At 48.5% G+C, this 22,788-nt stretch overlaps 1 protein-coding gene across 2 annotated transcripts in view; it reads right to left on the reverse strand.

The window, feature by feature from the left end:
• GMPPB (GDP-mannose pyrophosphorylase B) overlaps positions 1 to 22,788 on the reverse strand; it is a 753,730-nt gene that overhangs the window by 514,650 nt on the left and 216,292 nt on the right. For both annotated transcript variants that reach the window (XM_069644189.1, XM_069644188.1), the window contains one exon: positions 20,942 to 20,990. In XM_069644189.1, the coding sequence (XP_069500290.1) occupies positions 20,942 to 20,990 (49 nt within the window). The remainder of the gene's footprint in view (positions 1 to 20,941; positions 20,991 to 22,788) is intronic.

The raw sequence follows: 22,788 nt of genomic DNA on the forward strand, positions 1-22,788 counted from the left end.
GTCATCCACATAATAAGGGTCATCTGTATACTCCTCAATAAGTTGAAGGTCAGATGCCTCCACAAATGAAAGATCTTCTTGGTCTGATTCAGGGTCATAGATATCTATAACCGTAGTCTGTAAGGAAACATTAGAGAGCGAGACCTCTTAGAAGGGGGTTGAGTAGGTAAGGCAGAGGCTTAAGAGCCAGAAGGGGCTGTGGTGGGAGGAGTGGAGTGGAAACTTTGAAAGAAATCTGGGTTTTTCTCGTAGAAATTGGCCATAAAGGTAATTTTACGCATTACTCTATCAATATCTTGGGAGGACCATTCCTTGGAACTTGTAATCACCACAGACTGAGTGAGAAGTCCCAAGTCCTCATTAGTGGGATGTATTACTTTAGGCCTAGAATCCTTTGGTTTTTCTATGGGCTTGGATGATTTAGGCTTTTCGTTCTGCGGTGTCTTCTCCCTAGGAAGGCTCTTGTCCCTATAAGGGGTCTCGCAGGTTTTTTTGTGATGTTTTCCCACACCCTGGGGCCCAGAGGAGTGTTTTACAGACTTTTTGGGGTCTGTCGTTTTATACGATATCGAGCATTGAATTTCGGATGTGGAGCCGAGGTGTCGTCTGCGGACGATCGACCTTCGGAGGGAGTTTTTCGAGCAACACCCTTGCCGTCCTTTGACGGTTGAACCCTGTCAGGCGGCGATCTTGATCCAGATTGCCCAGAGGACCTGGACTCGGCGGACCTTTCTCTTGGTGCCGAACATTGTCGTGTCTCGACTAGGGCTGATGTGCTTGGTGGTGTGTGTTTTTGTAGCGCTGCCGCCGCCGGGTGTAATCCCCACAACACATCGGCCTGTCCTATGGGGTTGGGGGCTTGCGGTTGAGTAGCTGAAGCTGCTCCGTTGCCCTCACCGTCCAAAAGTACGGCATCACTGCCATCAATAAAGGTTCCCTCTACCTCCATGGCCACGAGTTGCCTGGCGTAGTGGGCCCAGCGTTTCGTGGATCGGTCCTTTAACGTCTTCGGCTTGAAGAGCCTGCACACTCGACAAGACGTTTCAATGTCATCTCTTGGAAGACACAAATTACAAACTAAGTGTTTGTCTAACAAAGGGAATTTACGGTTACACTTGGGGCAAAATTTAAACTGTATATTTTCCATAATTATAGGTTATGGTAGCTGGGCGAACAAAGTGTAGGAAGGGGAGAATATGCAACGAATGGTCCGTCGCGGTGTCTCCGACAGGCAGTCTTTCTGTCTTCAATGGCGTGGTGTTTCGGAGGTCGGTGAAAGGATAGAAAGAAATACTATCGTTAATTGTGAAAAGTCAATGGCTTGGCGCTGAAAGGAACTACGCTATACGCGTCTGTCTAGCATGGTGGAAAAAAACAATCTGAGGGGCCTCGACGTGTGAGGGATTATGGGTACAGTGGATGTCACACTAGGGATAGGATTACTGGCACGCCCTGTTGATGTCCCTTTTCGAGTTTCGAAAACAACAACTGTAATACTCCGCAGGTCCACTACATGTCGGCCTATGCACAGCATGTGATCTAAGCAGATTCCACAAGCCTCAGAAATATATGTTGATAGGTTCATGTTGGAATCATTTTCACTGACACCAAGGCCTCACCTCACTAGAAGGGACATTGACTTGGCAAACTCTTGCCTTCCAGAGCCACCTTCCCTGTTTCCTCTAAAAACCTAGTAAACTGTCCATCGCGCATGACACTATAGTGCTTAGAAAAGCGCTTGGGAACAGCCTACGAGTGTCAGAGGCTACTTCCCTTTCCTGCGGTCCATTAGTGGCCACTTCCCTATTTCCGCGTCCCAGCTCCCACTTCCTGTAGTGCTCAAAGGCAGCTGTAGCCAGCGTTTGGCAGTAATACAGGCCACAGAAGAGATAACGTGGGGAAAATAGATGGAAGCCTTTGTGATTGTGGTTTGATGTATTGAGCTGCAGTGGTGTATTTTTTTTCCTTTAGTTGAGGTATATATAAAGCCAACTACCACTTCCTCTGATTCCAGCTCCTTTTCCCGAGGCTTTTCGTATCTGATCACGTGACTCTTAGTGTTAATGTAGCTTTGCTGGAAAATACTAATGTCATTGTTTACTCCCTTGAAGTGGGTTTTATGTGGTTAACATCGCTGTTGCCACTGCCTCCCCACACAGTGTAGTGGTATGCCATTACCACTGGACGTCGCCATTTACGACAGAGCTCTTTAAAATTTTACCTGCAAGCCCGCCTAACGGGTTAATACCCCATCATCGGCGAACAAGCCTTTTATACCGATTATTTTTCTTGTTGGTGTGCCCTAGATATTTGTGATGTGTTGATTATTGGCCACATCTGCCTGTTGTGGATGGCCAGATGAGTTTTACTCCCTACCGGTATTTATTTTTTGCCTTCTGCACTCACACTGGTAATTGAAAGAATTCTCCAGCAATATCAGTGGTCCCAGCTCACTTACACACCCAGCGCCCCCACCCACCGTACCTCGCGCAGTGACGGTGCAACATCTGCCATCAACTCCGGCAGCTCTATTCCTCTTCACCACACACATTTCCTCCACCTCAGTTGATGCCCTCTCTATCCACCTCTTCCTCTGTCTCACATTCCCCGGCAGCTGCCTCGGCCATGCACCATTCGCCTCACTTTACCAGGGCAGCTGCCAAACAGCTCCTGCTGGTTTCCTCAACGCCAAATGCAGCCTCCACTTATCAGAGACGGCACAGCCTAGAACCCCAGTGGTCACCTACCTTCATCCTCAGCAGATCCGGGGTCACCCGTTGCCAATGCTGCCATGCGTCTCCTTACTAAACAAGATATTAAACTTGAACACTATTCCATGGATGAGCACCTCACGCTTTACACCATAGATGTGGCAGCAGCTGCCCAAGGAGACGCTGCCCTCTTACCCATGTGCACCTGCCCTCAACCTGATGTCGCTAATCTTGATATTAGAAAACACACTGCATGGAGCTCGACTGACATTGAAAAAGCAGTACAAGCTGCCCAACAGTTCTATGACAAACTCAAAAGACAAGAGTAAGATGGTGTCTCCCGCCTAATGGCCTTACAGCATGCTCATCAAACTGCCTTAGGCAACCGGGGGTGCCCGGGTTTCTCACACCAGCAATGCATTCAACAACCCCCTCCTTTTGCCCACCCAGCAACCTCAACAGGGGCAACCGTTTTGTAAATATTTTAAGAAGACTGCCTCCTCATCCAGCCTGCCCTATCAAACCCACAGACCATTGCCATATGGTCCCACTGCTCCCAGAAATTATTTCATCATTTTCCCTGGCAATTCCAATGTCAATCCACCGCCCCTGCTGCTGCCGCCTCCTCCTCCTCCTCCTCCTCCTCCTCCTCCTGCTCCTCCTCCTCCTCCTCCTCCTCCTCGTCCTCGTCCTCCTCCTCCGATGCCTCCAAATAGGGGTTGCCAGGATACGCTGATATCCTACGGACCACAATGACGTTGCCAAAGGGACCCTGCGGTGCTGGCGGCTGCTGCTTTGCTCACGCTGGACCAAGCCGGTCCTTATCTCCAGTGCAACATTCAGGGACAAAAAGTACACGGTTTGGTTGATACCATTACCTGCCGCTATACACTAAGGACAGCAGATTTTCCTCATGTCAGTGTCTCTGATCAAATGATCAATTTTGTTGGAATGTTTGGGACAGTGATCCCATAGCCAGTGTCAAACAACGTATCTGTTTTAATTGGTCCCATTTCTAAGCTACATGCCTTTCTCCTTAGCCCATGTTCACCTGCTAACTTGTTGGGTATTGATTTAATTGTGCAAAATTAATTGTATCATTTGTTGCTCCATGGAGGGTATTTACCTAGAGGCTTCACAGTCTAACCAGAATGAACGTTTATTCCTCCTGCAACAGTCTTCGCTCCCACCAACCCCTCCAGAGTGTACTCTCTCATTCAATCAGTCCTTGACCAAGGTGTTATACACTACGCCAGAAGCCTGTTTAAATACCCTCATACTCCCTCTGGCCAAAGAAGGGACAGACAAATAGCATTTCACCCATGACTTAGCAGCTGTTAATAAGGCTGTCCTCCCTTCTCATCCAGTTGTGCCAGATCCTATCACTATACTGTGATGACTCCCTCATGAGACCACCTTCTTTACGTGCATTGATCTGCCATCAACATTCTTTCTGTCACAATCCACGAAGAGTGACGATATCACCCATGTTGCATGCATCCTTCAATGCCCTATCCCTGACACCAGGAAACAGCTTTTTGGGAATGAGACATTTTTGGCACCCTTGGATTCTTGATTATGCCTCCAGTGTTGCGGCCATGCAAAATATGCTTTTGATGCATTGCCTGATAAACTAACCTGATATCCAGAGTCCATCACTGCATTCGCCAAAATTAAAACTGGCCTCTCCATCGCCCATGCCCTGGCCCTCCCGGATTATTCAAAATCCTTCACCATGTTCAGTGATGAGAAAGAAGGGTATGCCTTAGGTGTACTCGCACAGAAACATGGGGACCGACAATGCCCAGTTGCCTACGGCTGCTCTCAGTTAGACCCGGTAGCCTCCCCCATCCGCAAATGTCTAAAAGCGGTGACTGCTGCTGCACTCCAGCTCTCCAAAGTTGACACCATTGCACTGGCACGCCACACAAATGGGGCAGTGCCACCTTCTAAATTGGCCCTACTCCTCAGAGTTAAAACCAAACACCTACAAGTGGCCCGCCTCACCAATTATGGAAATCAGATGTGCCCCTCTAAATCCTGCCTCCCTTTTACCCACTTCTCAGGATAGTCACCTGCATGATTGACTTGCGGCATTTGACCGTTTCTTATCCACGACCCAGCCTCAACAATGTCCCCCTCCCCAATGCGGACCTAGAACTTTGTTGACGGCTCGTGGCTTAGAAGATTGCACAGGAAATTGACAGGCAGGATTTGCAGTCTTTACCACCTTGAGCCCATACAAGCGTTCTAGCTCCCATCAGTAGGATCAGCACAGGGTGCTGAACTCATTACCCTCACCAGGGCCTGCACGATCATCACACAACGCACAGCCACAATATAAACGGATTCCCGCTATGCCTTTGGTATTTTTCATGATTATGGAACGCTCTGTAAACAGAGAGGTTATCTCACTGCACAAGGTACCCCTATCTTCAAAGCACCCGATGCTGAAGCACTGTTTAACGCTATTTTGTTACCCACCGAGTTGGCCATTGTCAAATGTAAGGTCCATACCCGGTGTTCAGGCAGCATCTCCCAGGGAAATGCTTTGGCAGACCATTATGCCAAAAACACGCCCCTCCATGGCCCTCAGGCTCCTGATGATGTGCTGCTGTTTCTCCTCACATTTAAGGACCACCTTACAAACCTTTCCAGATTGGCGGACCTCCAAGAGGCTGCCCCCCAGAACGAGAAACAAAGCTGGGAAACTAAATGTTGTGTGTGTTGCTCTGATCGCTTAAGGCGTGATAGCACGGGCTGGTTAGTGGCCCCCTATTCATTGCTGCCATACTTGGGAAGTGTTGCTCACTCTGTGTTGGATTCAAGTCAGGGGGAAACTACCGCAAAGGTCTAAAAGATACTGGTTCGCTCCCAAGTTCCCAACCAGTGCACAGAAGTACTGCACCCACTGCACCACTTATCTTACATACAGGCCAGGAAAAGCCTGTCAAAACAACTCCCCGGGCACATGACACGCCCCCTTAGACACTTTGTGACTTTGACCTGATATCAAATAAGAAATGTGCCTCCTTTGAATATGTCCTGGTTGTCAGACACATTCTCCAGATGGACTGAGGCCTACCTCTGTAAATATGCGAATTAGATCACTGCAGCTAAGAGACTACTTAAGAAGTTCATCCCACCCTGTGGCAGTCCAGTATCCATAAAGTCTGCCAGGGGCATTCATTTCACAGGACAGACTGTCCAAAACATTTTCAAGACCCTACGTATTCTTCAAAAGTTCCACTGCTCGAAATAGATACCTGAAAAACTGCCTTGCCAAGGTGTGCCATGTAACAGGCCTAAGCTGGCGAGATGCTCTCCGTCTCGTTTTGACAGACATTAGAAATACTGGTAGCAGAACGCCTGGCCTGTCAACACATGAGATTGTAATAGGCAGACCCATGAGGATGCTAGTGACTGCCCTACTAACTCCCGAAGTATGTAATCTTCAACTGAATGATGATCATGTTGTGTCATATTGCAAAAAAACGAATGCTCGCTGTCGGTTCGCACTTTTAGCAAATACAATAACTTCCTCATCCACCGGCAGCATTGTGCCACAGCCACCTGCCAGGAGACAGCGTGGTCTTGAAGGTTCATCTGCAAAAGTAGTCCTACCAGGTCCTGCTGACAACCCACATCGAAGACCGTTGCAGAGGACTCGACACCAGGGTCCACGCGTGCCACTGTTTAAAGAAAGCACCACCGGCTGACGAAAAGCCACAGACAAAAGACAAGGACAACGCCAACGCCACCTTGCCACCAGTGACGCCGGAACCAGTAGCCGAGCTGCCACCTACAGGGGTCCAGGACAAAGGCACCCCGCTGCGGCTGCCCACAGAAGACAGACTCTGTGGAGCACCCCATCCTGCAATGCATTGTGTTTCTTCTTCATGCAGACATAATAAAGCTGCACACCGGGAATATAGGCACCAAGGCCCACCAGTACCAGCGGTCTGGGGGGGCTGCTTAGTGATCCTAGCGCCTCAGCAATTGCCTTTGCTCCTTCTCCTGCATCACAGACCAGCTCCACCTGACCCATGAGACATGCCAGGGTCTTTGCCTCCTAGCTGGTCTGGATACCTGCTCTTTGCATCCTCTGCCTCATTTATTGGGCAGCCTATTCTCCTGCTGAGCTGCCAGCCCACAAACATTTTCAGCGACCGTTCTGCTCCATGCCTGATCAAGCATCTACCCTGCTGGCTTCCTGAACTTTGCTGTCTGCTATCTCCAGCTTCCCAGGTCCAGGGATCACCAAAATTGCTTGGAACCTTTGGGCATAAGGCCCCATTCTGCGTAGGGCTGGACAGCATATGGCAGAAATATTATTGCCACTGCATGCCCACTGCATAAATGATGTTTCTCTGATCACATGCCTATCGTGTTACCCCTGCTGACTGTTTTTCGGGGACGACTGCCCAGCACTTCAGTATTCATGTCCCCAAATACCAAGACGTTCCTCAAATTTCGCAAGGACATTTGCTGATCTAATGGATGCCTCCCCTAATGGATTCCTCAGATTGTTATGCCTGGGCACACAGCCCCAACACACGCTAGCGAAAGAATTCCTTTCATCCCGGTGATATTTCCTGAATTTTACTGGCCTTAGTTGTCCCCCATTACAGTATACACTGCCAAGGTTACATTGCTACACCTCCTTCTCCAGTACCATCCCTCCCAAAATGACAACCTGCCCACTGTCGTCTTTACCTTGTCGCAGGGATGCCCAAATGGAGGGTTGATGTGGCAGCATTGTCCTGATAGTATACCTCCTAGCAATTACCCTTCCCTGCGAGGCCCCAGATCCTTCACCATAGCTTAGCCTGAGGCCTCTTGCTACACCCGGCTCTCCAGGAATGCCCTCACCCCACCTTGGCTCAGCAGGCCATGACCTAATGTAGCCCTCGGGACCCACGAGACACCAGCTCCCCGTACCTTTCCCTAGCTGTGTACAAATACCACCTTATAAGGAGTATTACGGTGTTTACGCCAAAGTTGCGTACTGATCTTGTGACACAATGTAACCTGTAACTGCCAGGTTTCTTCCCACATGTGTGCTTCCTAATATTACCAAATGTCTACAAACGTCATGGAAACCTGCCAGGCTATATAAGAGGAGCTCTGACTGAACACCGGGAGAGCTCTCCGACACCTGGCCTATGTCATTCTGTATTAATGTATACTGCAGTTTGTCTTTCTCTAATAATAACTTGGTTTACAGCTCAGCTGTGTCCTTACTCTTTATTGCTACTTCACGGGATAGCAAGCAGCATTAGTCACCAATCCTGCACATCTCCACCAGGATTTGGTGTGGTGGAGGCAGGCCAATCTTATGACAGGCAGAGCATTCAGACCCCCTCCCCTGCCTGCATATACCATTATGACAGACTACTCCCTGGATGGGTGGGGAGCCACTCCGGACAACCACAGAGTACATGGTCTGTGGACAAGGAAGGACCAGAAGAGTTGCATCAATTGGCTCGAACTAATGGCCATATGGCTGGCTCTCAGGGCCTTCCTTCCTGGCTCACTATCGACATATGGGAATAGGCCATTTCCCATAGCATATGGCTTTTGGCAATCCACCTTCTGGGGGAGTCCAACCTAGAGGCGGACAGACTCAACAAGTTAGGGGTGGACAACTACGGGTGGCAGCTGAACTAACAGGTTCAGCCGGGGGATCTTCAGCAAGTGGTGGCAGCCCCAGATAGACCTATTCGCCACGAAACACAACAGGAGATGCCAGCAGTTTGCTTCCTGGACGGGACAGGTCAGAGGCTTGTTGGGGGGACGCCTTGCAACTCCAGTGGAAAGGGATGTGGGTTTACGCATTCCGTCAGACTACTCTAATGAGACCCGTCACATGAGGCTAATTCTAAAAGTGCCACAGTGGCCGGCCAGACCAGGGTTGTGGACCTCCTACGACTCTCGGAACAGCCCTCAGCGCCTCTCCAAGTGGTGTCAGCTTCCCTCTTATCTCAGCATGGGAGGGGAGGTAACACACCCGTTGTCCCCAGAGAAATTAGCCCTACCGGCCTGGTTCCTGAGCACTTAACGCTGTGGCACCTTCACCTGTCTCAGAAAGACCTGGAGATTATCCAGAAGGCAAGAAGCGTCTCCACCAGGAACCAGTATAGGAGAAAATGGACCAAATTCTGCTTCTGGGCCTAGGAAAGCGGTGTAGACCCATTGGCGTGCACATTGGATCAGGTGCTGTTCTCGGCACACCTGCAAGAGTCGTAGGTTCAGGTCAACACATGCCGTACTTACCTAGCGGCCATAGGTACCTACAGGAACTCTGGCAGCGACTCATTCTCCATGTCCAACCCTGTGGTCAAGAGGCATCTGGCGGGGCTGATGAGATTATACCCCCCTATCAGACATCCGCACCCGGTCTGGGACCTCAAGTAGTTCTGGGCACCATGGTGCATAAACCATTCAAGCGGGGGGCGTGGCTAACTGGCCATGGAATAAGACGTGCCTGAGAGACAATGATTTGTTTGGACATACACTAAAAATGGATAAGATGCTTCAGGAATAGAGATACGTGTGTCTGAAGGGGTCCCCTGCCACAACTGCAAAAGTCAAGCAAATCGGGCTGAATAAAAGAAGAGAAATCAACTTCGAAGCATCTGGCTGCTCCGTACCTTAAGTATCCAAGATGGCGGAGAACAAAGGGGAAGCGGCCGCGGCAGAGAAGACAATGTTGCAGCCCCGATCGAGACGCGGATAAGGGAGCACTGCCCCTTGGATTTCGTGAGGGTCTGTGTGCCTGGAACGGTGCGCGGACCGCTGGCGAGGATGCAGAGCCATTGTGAGGGGCTCGGTGCAACAGGCGGACCAAGGCTGCGGTTACAGTGACCGCACATGCAGAAAGGGGAGGACCGGCACCCGAAGACCGTGCGGCCCCCCCGGCTGCGCAGGTTTATCGGGCCCGCGGCTCCCTGCCGTCCGTGGGTAGATGTGCTGCGGGACACGAGGGCTGCACATGAGGAGCGGAGGGACGTGGATGCTCCATGTGAGAGCGGCTGTGAGCCGCGGGATCAGCGGGACACAGAAGCTTTATGATCGCGCATCAAGCGCTACACGGAGATAAAGCACCCGTGTGTGTGGAACCGAGGCAAGGAGGCTTGCTGCCTCGAAGGATCGGATATAATTAAACTAAACTGCGAGAGGGACCGGCGCCGCTGGCCGGGCCCTTCTTCCACAAGGCAGGCGTGATCGGGCGAAAACAGCTAAAATAAAGGCAGCCAGCATACAAGTGGGGGCACAACGGCACAAGGCATATAACGAATCGCCCCTTGCTCTGTGCACCCAACACCATATACTGGAATGATTGGGGCGAGGAGGAGCACGTACTGAAGGACAGCTGGATGTAAAAGCTGTTAAACCGGGAGGCCCGGGGCGTGCGTGGTGAATACGAGAGGCACTCCAGAAGCAGGATTGAGATTTGCAGAGTGGAAGCAACATTGGAACCGCGCTGAGGGAGGGAAACTAAAGAGGTCCACTGGAGATACCCTTGCCCATAGGTACGTATGGGACCTGGTACCTGAGGCTGAATACTGACTGCGGCAGCCACCCGCTGTGTAGGGTGCCCATTGAGCACCTAGTACAAATGGAACTACACCACCGCACCCACAATATAGAAGCAGCGGAGGCCGACGGAGAGGGGAGGCCTTCCCGCTCTGTCTGAGGAATATGTCTGTGTGGCCTCTGCACCATGATCCCCGAGGCGCCAAGCAAAGGCAGATAGCCCGAAGAGTGCAAAGGCCGCGCATCAGCCGATATTGAAAGGCACATAGCATGAAACTGCGCTGAGTGGCAGACAGGCCAATTGGAAACGTGGAAGGACATAACCCACTCGAGTACACAGCTCAGCGCACACAAATCCACACAGGGCACCCCAAGATAGCTGCCAGGGCCGGTGGCGACTCACTGATATCACGGCGAAACAGAGTAATAGAATTGCTACGCCACGGACAGAGCAGCCAGGGATACTCAACCCAGATCACAAGATGGCAGGGAGAGTGGTCAAGGGCAAAAGCAAACAACCCACGATGGACGCGTTCGCCAAGTCACAGCAGTCTCCAACGATGTCGACGCACACGGGCGCAAGTGTACCCACGGAAAGCTCCCTGGGGACTGAAAACCACCAGATATTGACGCCATAATGGAACTAATAGACTCCTGGGGGATAGCAATGGCGGATCTAAGGACCTCCTTGGAGGCCAAGATAGACGCGGTGGGGATAGAAGTCAACCTGCTGCGACAAGACGTTAGGGCGCTGGCAGACAGAACGAGCAGCCTTGAAAGTGCAGTAAAAACTAACACGACCACTAGCACTGATAATGCAATGGAAGTCCACATACTAAAGCAGCAAGTGGCTAACCTAGAGAATCGCGCAGAGGAGGCCGAAGGAAGAGCGAGAGGGAACAACCTTCGGGTGGTCGGTCTGCCAGAAAGAGAAGAAGGCCAGGACCCTACGGATTATGTGGAGAATATGATCCTGCAGGAAATAGGGGCCGATAAACTCTCACAGGGATTCACAGTGGAGTGAGCGCATAGAGCCCTCACGAGGAAACCAAAGCCTGGAGCCCCTCCCGCGCAATAATTGCCAAGATATTGAACTATAAAGATCGTGAGAAGATTTTGGAGTACTTCAGAAAAGGGGGAACGATTGAAAGAGCCTCAACCACTATTACAGTTTATCCTGATTATACAATGCTGGTCCAGAAGCAGAGGTATAGCTATGTTGCGGTGAAGAGGACGCTGCGCACGGCTGGCATCAAATATATGCTTCTGTACCCTGCAAGACTGAAAGTGTTGTACAAAAGTAGAATGTTCTTCTTTGATACCCCAGAGGAAGCTGTTACATGGCTGGACCTACAGGGCTGCCCGGAACAAGATGCAGAACAGGCCCAAGGAGAGCAAGATAAGTGACTAATACACTCTATGCACACTGGAATATCACACGGCGAGGTATCCCAGTAGAGACTTGATAAAGACATTGATAGATGTGTAGGGATGGGTAGTGTTGAAGCCAGGTTAGGATATCCCCGATTCTGCCGGTGTTTAATGAACTGGAATATAGAGTATTGAATATATGAGCAAACTGGATAGTAGTATGTGGCTGAATTGTAGCAAATAGGAGAGGCAGCACACAAGCACCTTACCCCCCCTCCCCCCAAGTGGCAGTAGAAGTAGCAGGATAGCCATTAGGGCGACCTCACCCTGCTGAGCTTCGAGTACAGGCTATTGCCAGAAAGAACTCGATGCAGGGGTGCCTGAGATCCAGGGATGGAACTGGGCAACAGTTGGGGGGGGGGGGGCAAAGTTGGGGAAGGGAAGGGAGGGAGGAGGGAGAGGGGAAGGGGTGTTTGGGGTGTTTGTAGTTAGGGGAAGTTTGAAATGGAGAACAAGCCTATATACACTGAGATGGAAGTGGGATCTGGACTGCACCAGTGGGAGGGGAAAGGGAACTCTAATGAGCCATGGGGGACCTTAAAATAATTATGTGGAATGTCAGGGGACTTAATTGTTACCTAAAGAGGAACAAGGTCATGTTGTACCTGCACAGACAAAAGATAGACATTGCGCTGTTGCAGGAGACCCACCTGACACGTGAAAAGATGGAGATGGTTGTGAAGAAATGGAAAGGGGTTGTGGTGGTCTCGACATATTCTGCTTATGCTAGAGGAGTGCTCATCTGAGTGGCACCGCATGTCCCGTTTCAACTGTTGCAGGAAATGGCGGAAACGGACGGGAGGATGGTCATACTGAGGGGATTGGTGGAGAATAGGGAGATAAGCATTGTAAATACATACGCCCCCAATCAGAATACGGCAGCATATTTCAGAACTCTGTGTACTAATCTTAGCATGTGTATGGGGAGCGCAGTGATCTGGGGTGGGGATTTTAACTGTGTATTAAACCCCAGGGTGGATAGATCAGATGAAAAGATTGATAGACCAGCCCCAGCGGCTAAAGCGTTGCAGACACTGCTAGACGACTTTGGTCTGGCAGATGTATGGAGAACGAGACACCCCCAAGAAAGGCAATACTCGCACTATTCCGCCCCCACAGCAGTTACACACAAGGCTGGACTATGTCTTTGCTACGCCGGGGGTAATAACAGAGATTACTCTGGCAGAATATAAAGCGAGGGTCCTCTCGGACCACTCGCCCCTGGTTCTTAGATGGCAATATTGCCCACTGAGAGCAAGGAGATTCCGACATGGCGCCTCCGGGCAGAGGCACTTAAGGATCCCTTTTTTAGGGAAGATATGAGAGAGGAGATTATAAACTACTTTGAGATGAATACGGGTAGCGTGGACTCGGCGAGCACATTATGGGAAGCCTTCAAGGTGGTGATGCGAGGCGAAGCCATAGCAAAATCTAAAGGCGTGCAGGGTGGGATCTTGGCTGACCTACAAGAAACAGAAAGGGAACTGGAAAAGGCATTGAGGGAAGGAGGTGACACGGAGAGAGACATGGAGCTGATACTTAAACTGCAGCAGAAATGTGCGCAGCAATGAAAAAGACTGTGTAACCTCAACTATAAAAAATATATAGAGAGATGGCATGTGGTAGGGGATAAAACAGGAAGGCTTTTGGCATGGTTGTACAAAAGCAAAACCCCCAGACCCACAATTAGAAAGATAATGAGAGAAGATGGTAGTGTAGCTGACACCCAAGAGGGAGTTAATCAGGAGTTTGCAGATTATTATAGGTTATTATATGGGGATGAGGAGGGAAGTAGTTATGAGGAGATAACAGAAACACTGGAGGACAAAGGACTGCCTATGATAAGTGCTGAGGAAAAAGAGGAGCTGGATGCACCGATTACTTTGGAGGAGTTAGAAAAAGTGGTGAGGCAGCTGCCTACTAGTAAGACTCCGGGAGCGGACGGGTTCCCAAGTGAATTTTATAAAGTATACAGGGAGGAAGTGCTCCCCCCAATGTTAGAAATGTTAAATGAGGCGTTTGAGGTGGGACTGCTGCCAGAGTCACCCAGAGAAGCGATCATAATACCGCTTCCCAAACCCAACAAGTCTGGGCATAGCTGTGGCTCCTACAGACCTTTGTCGATGCTGAACCAAGACAGCAAGATATTGATGGCTGTCTTGGCAAACAGACTGCAAAGAGTTATTGGCATACTAATATACACCCCGACCAGACGGGTTATGTCCCGAATAGAAATATAACTCATAATCATAGACGACTCCAACGGGTTGTTGAATGGGGGAGCAGGAACGAGGGCGAAATGGCAATTATGTCTTTGGACACGGTAAAGGCTTTCGATTCGGTCAAGTGGCCATGGCTGCTGGCGGCCCTGGCGGGATATGGAATGGGGCCTGGATACATAAGGTGGGCGAAGATGCTATATAGTGAACCGCTGGCCAGGGTCAGAACAGGATCAGTGATATCCGAAAGATGGCAACTTAGTAGAGGCACTAGACAGGGGTGCCCATGGTCCCCAAGGCTCTATATACTAGCCCTGGAGCCCCTAGCAATATACCTTAGACAACAATATGATACTATAGGTATCGAGGTGGGAGGGGAATGACATCTGATCTCCTTATATGCGGATGACTTGCTGCTGTACTTAAGGCACCCGGAAGAAAATCTCCAGTACATCCTGGAAGTGATGGAGAGATATAGGGGGCTGTCTGGTATAGCGGTGAATCCCCAAAAATCTAGTATTTTCCCACTAGGCAGTTATAAGGGAACCCCTGTGGGATGGTCGCCGGTGTTATAAATACCATGGGCGATTAGTACTTTCTAGTATCTTGGGATAGACGTGTACCACACAGTGGAAGAGGAGCACAGGCACAACACTGAGGTAGCCATTAAGAAAATCGAGAATTGTATGAAATTCTGGGTGAAGTTGCCCCTTGCAATGATGGGAAGGGGGGCAATGCTTAAGATGGTGGTCCTACCTAGGCTCCTGCATTATTTCGGGAATATTCCATACCTGATACCTAATAAGTTTTTCACTAAACTGAACAGCATGTGTAGGGATTTCCTGTGGCAGGGTACCCGGAATAGGGTGGCACTATGGAAGCTGCAGAATTTTTATGAAAAAGGGGGGATAGAACTGCCTAATTATGAGGTCTATTATGTAGCGAGCCAACTGCAATACATCGCCAAATGGCTCTCAGATGAAGTGACCCCCGAATCCAGGTTGTTTGGAAACGATTGTGCCCCATTTTATTTAAAAGAGATGATCTGGCTGCCCAAGACAGAAATGGAAAAGCGCCCTAAGATTATGATGCTTGGGTGGAAGATGTGTCGCCGGGCATGCCGGATGAGGAGGACCCATTCATATGCTCCCCGCAGGTGCCGCTAGTGGCATTGGCAGGGGGAGATAAACAGCTGAGGATGATAATCAGGAACCACTGGGAATCGGTGGGGTTAGTAACGATGGGAGATATCTGGCGAGAGGGGACTATCATAGACTTTGAAGTGCTGGGGGAGGAAATGGGGTCACACATTGGACAGTATATTACATATCACAGAATGGTGCAGAGAATTAGGAGAACATGGCCCGAAACGGTACTGGAAGAAGAACCAGATGCTACAATAGATATAATATATGATAACGGAGGGGGGGCACGAGATCTCTAGACTGTACGAGATGATGATGTCTAAGGTTGGGAAGGAACTAACACAATTAAGACTACACTAGGAAGTGGAAGTAGGAGCCCCGATAAAGGACGGGATGTGGGAACGTGCCCTGGGGTATCACAAGAAGGTGTCAAGGAATGCGAGACTAAAACAGATACAACTATATATACATGACACCCCAGAGGATATCTAGGTTTGAAGGAGCTGGGCGACAAGCATGCCCCAAAGGCGACGAAGAAAAGGCAGGCATGGTGCACATGTTCTGGGCATGCCCATTAATTGAGCGTTTCTGGGGTGAAGTAGCACAGAAACTGGCGGAAGAGGGGGTCACGATTATTATAGATACAGCCTCGGCCTGCTTGCTGGGGGGGTTCCCCAGATCGCAGAAACTTAAGTATGTTAGTAAATTGAAAGATCTAGCATATGTGCTCGCAAAAAGAAGGATTGCCATGGGATGGAAGACATGTCACAGGCCACGGGTGGAGGTGTGGTGGAAAGAGTTGCAGAAATGGGCGGAGACAGAAACCATAGTATGGCAAGAGGCGAGCAATGTAGGTGGAAGAGGAGGAGGCGGGAACCCTGATGGCATGGAAATCATTAATAGCGGAATTGTTTGGAACGACACAAGATCTGACAGAACTCACTGAAGAGGAGACCGCACCACGCGGGGCAGATACAGAGTGTGGGAATAAATAGGCTTGTAAAGGGGGGTGGGATAAGGGGAGCAGTGATCGAAATTAAGCAATGAAAAGTTGAACTGTTGATATATGCACTGCGTGTTTGGTTTGTATTGTTTTTTGTTTGAATAAATCAATAACATTGTAAAAAAAAAAAACAACTAAAAAAAACCCATTCAAGCGTCTGTTGACATCAGATTGGTCACAATCAAGACAGCGCTGCTTGTGGGCCTTACATCAGCGCACAGGATCAGCGAGATTCAGGCCCTCGTAGCATCAGAGTCTTATACCATGTTCCATCGCAATAAGGTGGTGCCCCACATCTACCCTGCATTTCTCCCAAAGGTGGTGTCTTCTTTTCACCTCAATGCGGTCATAGTCCTTCCAAAGTTCTTTCCAAATCCAAAGGAGGAGGCAGAAAAGGTGTTACACTGTCACAACGTTAGGAGAGCCCTAAAAGTCTACCTGCACAGGACAGAGGCCTTCTGCAAGTCAGATGCCTTGTTCGTCACCTTCGGTGGTTCAAAACTAGGTAGTCAGGCATCAAAGGCCTCGATAGCTAGGCGGATGGTCACGGCCATTCAAGAGGCCTACAAGGGACAGCATATGAAGGCACCAGCAAACATGCAGGCTCATGCGGTCAAGGCCTAGGTAACGACTGTCGCCTTCCAAAGGCATGTGCCATGGCAAACAATCAGCAGGACGGCCACCTGGGCTACCCCTCTGCATTCTGCAAGCATTATTGTCTAGATGGCAGAGCAAGATCAGACACGGCTTTCAGGCAACTGGTCCTGGGGAATCTGTTCTCTTAAGGATGGCAATGTCTCTCCTCCCTGGGGCTTCAATTAGTGGTTATCAACCATACAGTATGGAGGAAAGAGGACGGGACATAGGAGTAATTATAAGTTATTCACTGTAGTGACTAACATACTCCTAGTCCATAGTGCCTTTCCTCCATACATCCCACCACCGAGGGACGCCCGTACAGAATGGAGGAAAGGGGAATATAGACTAGGAGTATGTTAGTCCCTACAGTGAGTAACTTATTTCTTTTTTCTCAATTTAGAGCTCCGGTGGTATCCTGTCTTGTTTTGTCTACTATGGACTACTGTAATGCCTTACTCTTGGCCCAACCTGCTTATTTATTGCAGCGTCACCAAGTTTTGCAGAAATCTGTAGCAAGAGTTGCCACCTCTAAAACTAGGTGCGCCCATATTTCCACAGTACTTTGCCACCTTCACTGGCTTCCTGTTGCCAAGTGCATCCAATTTAAAGCCCTCTGTTTGGTCCAACGTGTGTTTTATGGCTCCGGATCCGAATACCTGTAGATGAAATTTCAACCATATATTCCGGCTCGAGCACTTTGTTCATCCGATGCAGGTTTGGTTTCTGTGCCTCACTTTAAGGCCTCTCGTATTGGTGGCTGAAGCACAGCTATGGAATTCTATTCCTCGTAGGTTGAGAACTATTGAAGAGCATTACCTGTTTTGGGGCTGTAAGGAAGGCATGGTATCAACAGTAAGACAGACAAGTGACCACAGTTCAAGGGTGTTTATTGAATTTCAACAAGGGTATGATAAACGCCTATGTAATCTGGTGTCTTGTCAAAAATAAAAGGGCCTATACTAAAAAACCTATTGTCAATCCTTACCTCTAAATACAAATAGTGTGGGGGTACGGTTTATGAAAAAGAAAGAAGTGTTCACAAAATGATATGTCAGGATGTTCAGGCCGTTGGCCTCCATTCCCCACGTTTTCAGCACGGGACAAGGCCGTTCACCCGAGCGTTGCACAATCCTTTGCCCCTTGAGCATGAGGATGCAGTTCAATCATTGGTATCAGGGCCTTCTGTGCCCATGTCTCTTTGCCTATCAAAGTCTCTTCATGCAGAGTGCCTGATAAGACAAAACAAATGATACATTATTTTCCTCTTACAAGTACTCAATTTCAGGTGATTTACTATTTCACCCCGGATCTCCCTCAGCCAGGCTCAAATCCTTTTAATACAATGATCGTCACTTTGGATCCCCCTCTTCTGGGCTCAGATCCTCTTTCTCAATGTTCATAGGATAAACTTTCTCGGGTGACTCACGGTTCACCCCGGAACCCCCCTAAGCCAGGCTCAGATCCCCTTTTTAATACGATTAGTCTTCATCAGCTGGGTCTGGACCAATTTCAGCTAGCATCAACTATCCAAGACTATCGAATGTATAGAGGGTTTGGCTTGACCTGTTGCAGGACCACTTCCATTTCACAATTCCCTTTTACATTTGCCACCTTTCAATTGGATACCTAACAGAGACCTTCGAATGAGCACCCAACGTGGCGCCGGAGCACTCTGTTTACGGTATCTGTCTTGGCTTCAAAAGTTCAGTCACTCATCTGCAGTTTAATTATGTTCACGTCCCTTGTCTCATATGCTTCACACACTGTTCTCTTCAGTTTTCTCTATACAATGTTGCCGCTTGCAACCTTGGCTTTAACACAGACCGGTTTGGTATCAGTATCCCAACTCACTGGCTGTGTTGACTTTACCGTTGCTGCTTTGATGTAGGAGCCAAGGACAGTACCGGAGAGGCAAATTATCCTCCCCGACTTAGCTTTCGACGCGGGAGAGCCCCGGATACCGCCAACACACAATGAAGGTTTCCTTCACCTTTGATCCCGGGTATTACGTTTCTTATCCTCGAAGTTTCTTGAAAGTAACGGTCTTTAGTTGAAAAGGTCAAGGGCACTTCCCTCCTTGCAACCCTCCTCGGTCTTGCCGTCTTTCTCCTTGTGTTAAACTGCCATCTTGGAACTGCTGCTAACTCGTGTGTTTTTCCTTGCTCAGAGTGTGCTTTCATGCTCCACCTTTTATCCATGTAGGGAAGTGTGATGAAGGCAGGTGTGTGTAATGATCAGTAATTGCCCGACTCTGCCTGACCATTTTATTGGGACATGTCAGGTATATGGCTCGGGTGTTAGTCCGTTTTCTCTCACAGTGAGCTGTCCGTGACAAAGTGTGTGTGTTGGAAAAGGGGAAGGGGGGTTGAATTCCTAAGTACCTTACCTGGTAGGATGGGGAAAAGGTGTTACAGGGAAGAGGATACCACATCTCGCCGTCCGGTGTCCCACTTCCACTCCCTGAAGACCCATCATCCAGGTGATCTTCCTGCACTAGTCCTCCCTGAGGAACTGGATCCAAAAGCGATGACCAAGTCCTGACCACCTGGACGACAGATCCCCAGAGACTAGCGGGTGAGACACCTCCACGTTTCTCACAGCGCTCACAGAAAACCTATCTTTTCTATACCCTTCCTGCCTAATTTTTTGTCTTTAGCACCATGACGCCTTCGTTGACCGTGCGCTCTATAAATACATTATAACATAAGATTGTTCCTCATGTATTTAAATAAAATAGACCTTTTATGCAAAACTGAGTGTTTCTTGTCCTGAACGTGGGGGGGGGGGGTTGCTGGGAATCAATGTTAAACTGGCATATCCCAGGTTCATAAAAAGAACTTTGTTTAATAAATAAAAACAATGTGTGCCTGATTTGGGTGGTTGGAAAAAATGGATGTCTCCCGATTAAAATATCCTACACTGCTTGAGTTTCAAAATTATCTTAAGCATTATGAGAAAATCTCCACCTGCGTTTAATCAAAATGTAGTTTAGAAGGATAGAGTTATTTCATGTAGCACTCGCCATATTAGCTTTGTATTTTAAAAGCTCTGAAAGTAATGGATTTTCTGACAATCAAGTTGTGATTCATCTTTGTTTGTTGGGTGCTAAAAATGCCAGTCACGTCCTTACTGTTTACAAGGATTTTTGCAGTCAGCTCAACAACAACAACAAAAAGGTGAAGCCACACAGAACCCTTTTCTCAGTGATCGGAAAGTTGGCCCTTTTTCAATATTGTATGTGTGTGCTGCACAGTGTGGGGTCACAGAGTACCCGTTACAGTGCTGCTTGCATCCTCTCACCATTCATCCCTTGCCACTCACTCCAGGTGACACATTTTTATTTGTGCCTCTAGCCTGCAGGCTGCTTTGCCTTGTCTTTACACTGCTTTTCCCCCTCTGTCCAAGTCAGTCCATAATGAACCTTTAGAGAGGACCTTTGGGCTAAAGGGTATAGCACTATTAGCAGAAGATCAAGAAGGGATATCAACTTGCACATGACTAAACAATGCGCCTTTCTGTTTTTCTTTCATATTTTAATGTTGTAACTTCATTTTAGCACAGTCAGGAGGGCAGGACGCTCTAAGGTAGTTAGAGCTTCTGCAAACTCCTGGGCTGTCTGTTAGAGATCACTGTGTTAAACAATGGCAGTAATATTGGAGGCAGAAAGATCAAAATGACATCTACCATCCTTGCCTTAAAAGTGTAGCTGTTACACTGCTTATGCATCCATATCAGAGTAGACATCTCCTTTCCTCAAAGCAGAATTTTTGCCAAATGTGCTCTCACTCAAACTGTATCACTCAAGGTGCCTTCCTTTCCTTCAAAAGATCCATTAATCACACATGGTGGTCTGACTCACTCATCTGAAATCACAGCAGATTGCTTCTCATCTAGTTCGGATCACTGCCGAGAAATAGTCACGTCTTCATACCTCATGCTCACTCACAAGAAGTATTTCCTTTATTTGACCCGATTCCTAGCAGGCACCTCTATAACCACAAACTGGACCATAGTTGGCCTCTCCCTCCCTTTCATTTAATGTCCCTTGTCTGAATCTTAAACACAGTTGCAGTGCCAATTCTTCAATGTGAACCACAGTGAACATATCTCCGTCACTTATGCTTGCATAAAGTCACAGTTGGCCTCTCCTTTTTTGCCCCTAAGCCACACAGTCTGTTCATCTCCCTTTGGCTAAAGTCCAGCATGGTTGTTCACCTACGATAACGAGATGTGAAAGAAAATATAGTCACTCACCTGTTCCTAGGGGCTCCTTTTCATGAGACAGTGAGATGTGAATCCCCAGCTAAAGACAAAAAGAAAAACATCATCAGGGAGTTTACTTGATCGAATGGTTTGTGAATATCTCAAATCAGATATTATATTGCTCCTTGTACATGTGATCTACATTTTACAGATGAGAAGGGTGAGAGCCACTGAGCTATGCTATGGGCGTAAAAAGTAATTTCAATGCATTTTAGGGCTCCCGGAATCAACGGTGTAGACAAAATGGAACCCTTCATAGCGCACCTACTAAGTGCTCGGCAACCCAACAGTCTCACACCACTACATGGTTGAGAGGGCACATAGATCTCTTGCCCCGAAACCCTTGCCAGGGTCCCCTGAAAGGCCAATCATACGTTGCATATTCAACTACTGGGATAGAGGCACCCTGTTGAAGGCAGCTAGAGAGAAGGGGAAATTGTCATACGGATCAGCAGTGATTCGGAAATTTCCCAGATTTCAGCCCACAAGTGCAGGAGCTACGGAAACCTTTCCAGGAGGTGAAAAATGTGCTCCCCAAGTAATGGGTGATATATGCAATGATATACCTGGCGAAACAGAGTCATACAGGATATGTTTAAGCCCTAATTTTCACAGACCTGGTGTCAGCAAAGAGATCTGCCAAAGAAATTGCAGTATCATCCCATAGAAACAAAGCTTCCCCTCGCTGAACTCTATTAAGTAATGCAAGAGATCCGATTTACTTGCATGGGAGGTCGGCCCTTGTCCACTTACCAAAACTAACCAAGAGCACAATAATCACAAGGCTGAGAGGCGTGCATATCTGAGATCAGCAGCAATCAAGAGGAGCTCCTGCGATGGCACACGTCCACCCAGTGCAGTAACTGCAGTTGCCAACAGTTTATGAGGTAGAAGGGGCTGAGAGAAAATAAAGCCGGTATATTCTGGTTTCTGTCAGGGTTGGGTTCAATTAAGGGTTTGTTAAATGTTCAAGCACAGTATAAATTCCCAAGATTAGACGGTAGCAATATTATCGAGGATTCTGAGAACGGAGCCGCACACACTTAGATAGGTAACTCCCGGGGAGATGTGGGAAATGCTGTGGTTATGGACATTATGATATGGGGTCATGCAAGATAGCATTACAATAAGGTCTTGGAATATATGGGGGATGAAAAATGGCAAGAGGTTTCAACGAATAATGAGTCATGCACTAAGACACCAAGTAAGGGTGCTGATGCTGCAGGAAACGCACATGAAACGGGAGGATACATTACCAGCAGCACAAAGACGGGGATACACAGATATGGTGCTCCCCACTCTAGATGCTCAAGAGGGGTTGCATACACTCCGTGGAATATAAACTACATGACAAGATAAATAATAGTGAAGGTTGATACCTCATATTGGTGGCGATGTGCTAGGGTTGAGAGTTGTATCGATTAATATCTAATGCACCGAACGTAGATAAACCTGACTTCAGCTGGAAATGTGCGAGCCACATACATAAATATGGAGGGGTTTGAAATAATATGGGGTGGGGGGACTTCAACATGGCAATTACACTTGACCTGGGTAGGTCCAACTCCTTGCAGATGCATATCCCGAAGACTGGAGCAACATGAAGGGAGATAGCAGAGTATCATGAGTTAGTCGATATTGGAGGCACAGGAACAACATGAAGAAAGAGTACACTTGTTATTCAAGCGTGTATTCAATCATGATCACGTCAGGCACATTGAGGAATATCGGAATGTGGGAGCCTGCCCAGAACTCTGTCCGACCCCTCCCAGGTGCTTATTGTGTTCAACAGGACCCAGCCCAAGCCAAGGTCCTCCAGGTGGAGGTTTACAAATCAA

The sequence above is a fragment of the Ambystoma mexicanum genome, chromosome 2p (assembly GCF_040938575.1).
Source record: "Ambystoma mexicanum isolate Mex_15411 chromosome 2p, UKY_AmexF1_1, whole genome shotgun sequence".
In the NCBI taxonomy this organism is placed as follows: domain Eukaryota; kingdom Metazoa; phylum Chordata; class Amphibia; order Caudata; family Ambystomatidae; genus Ambystoma; species Ambystoma mexicanum.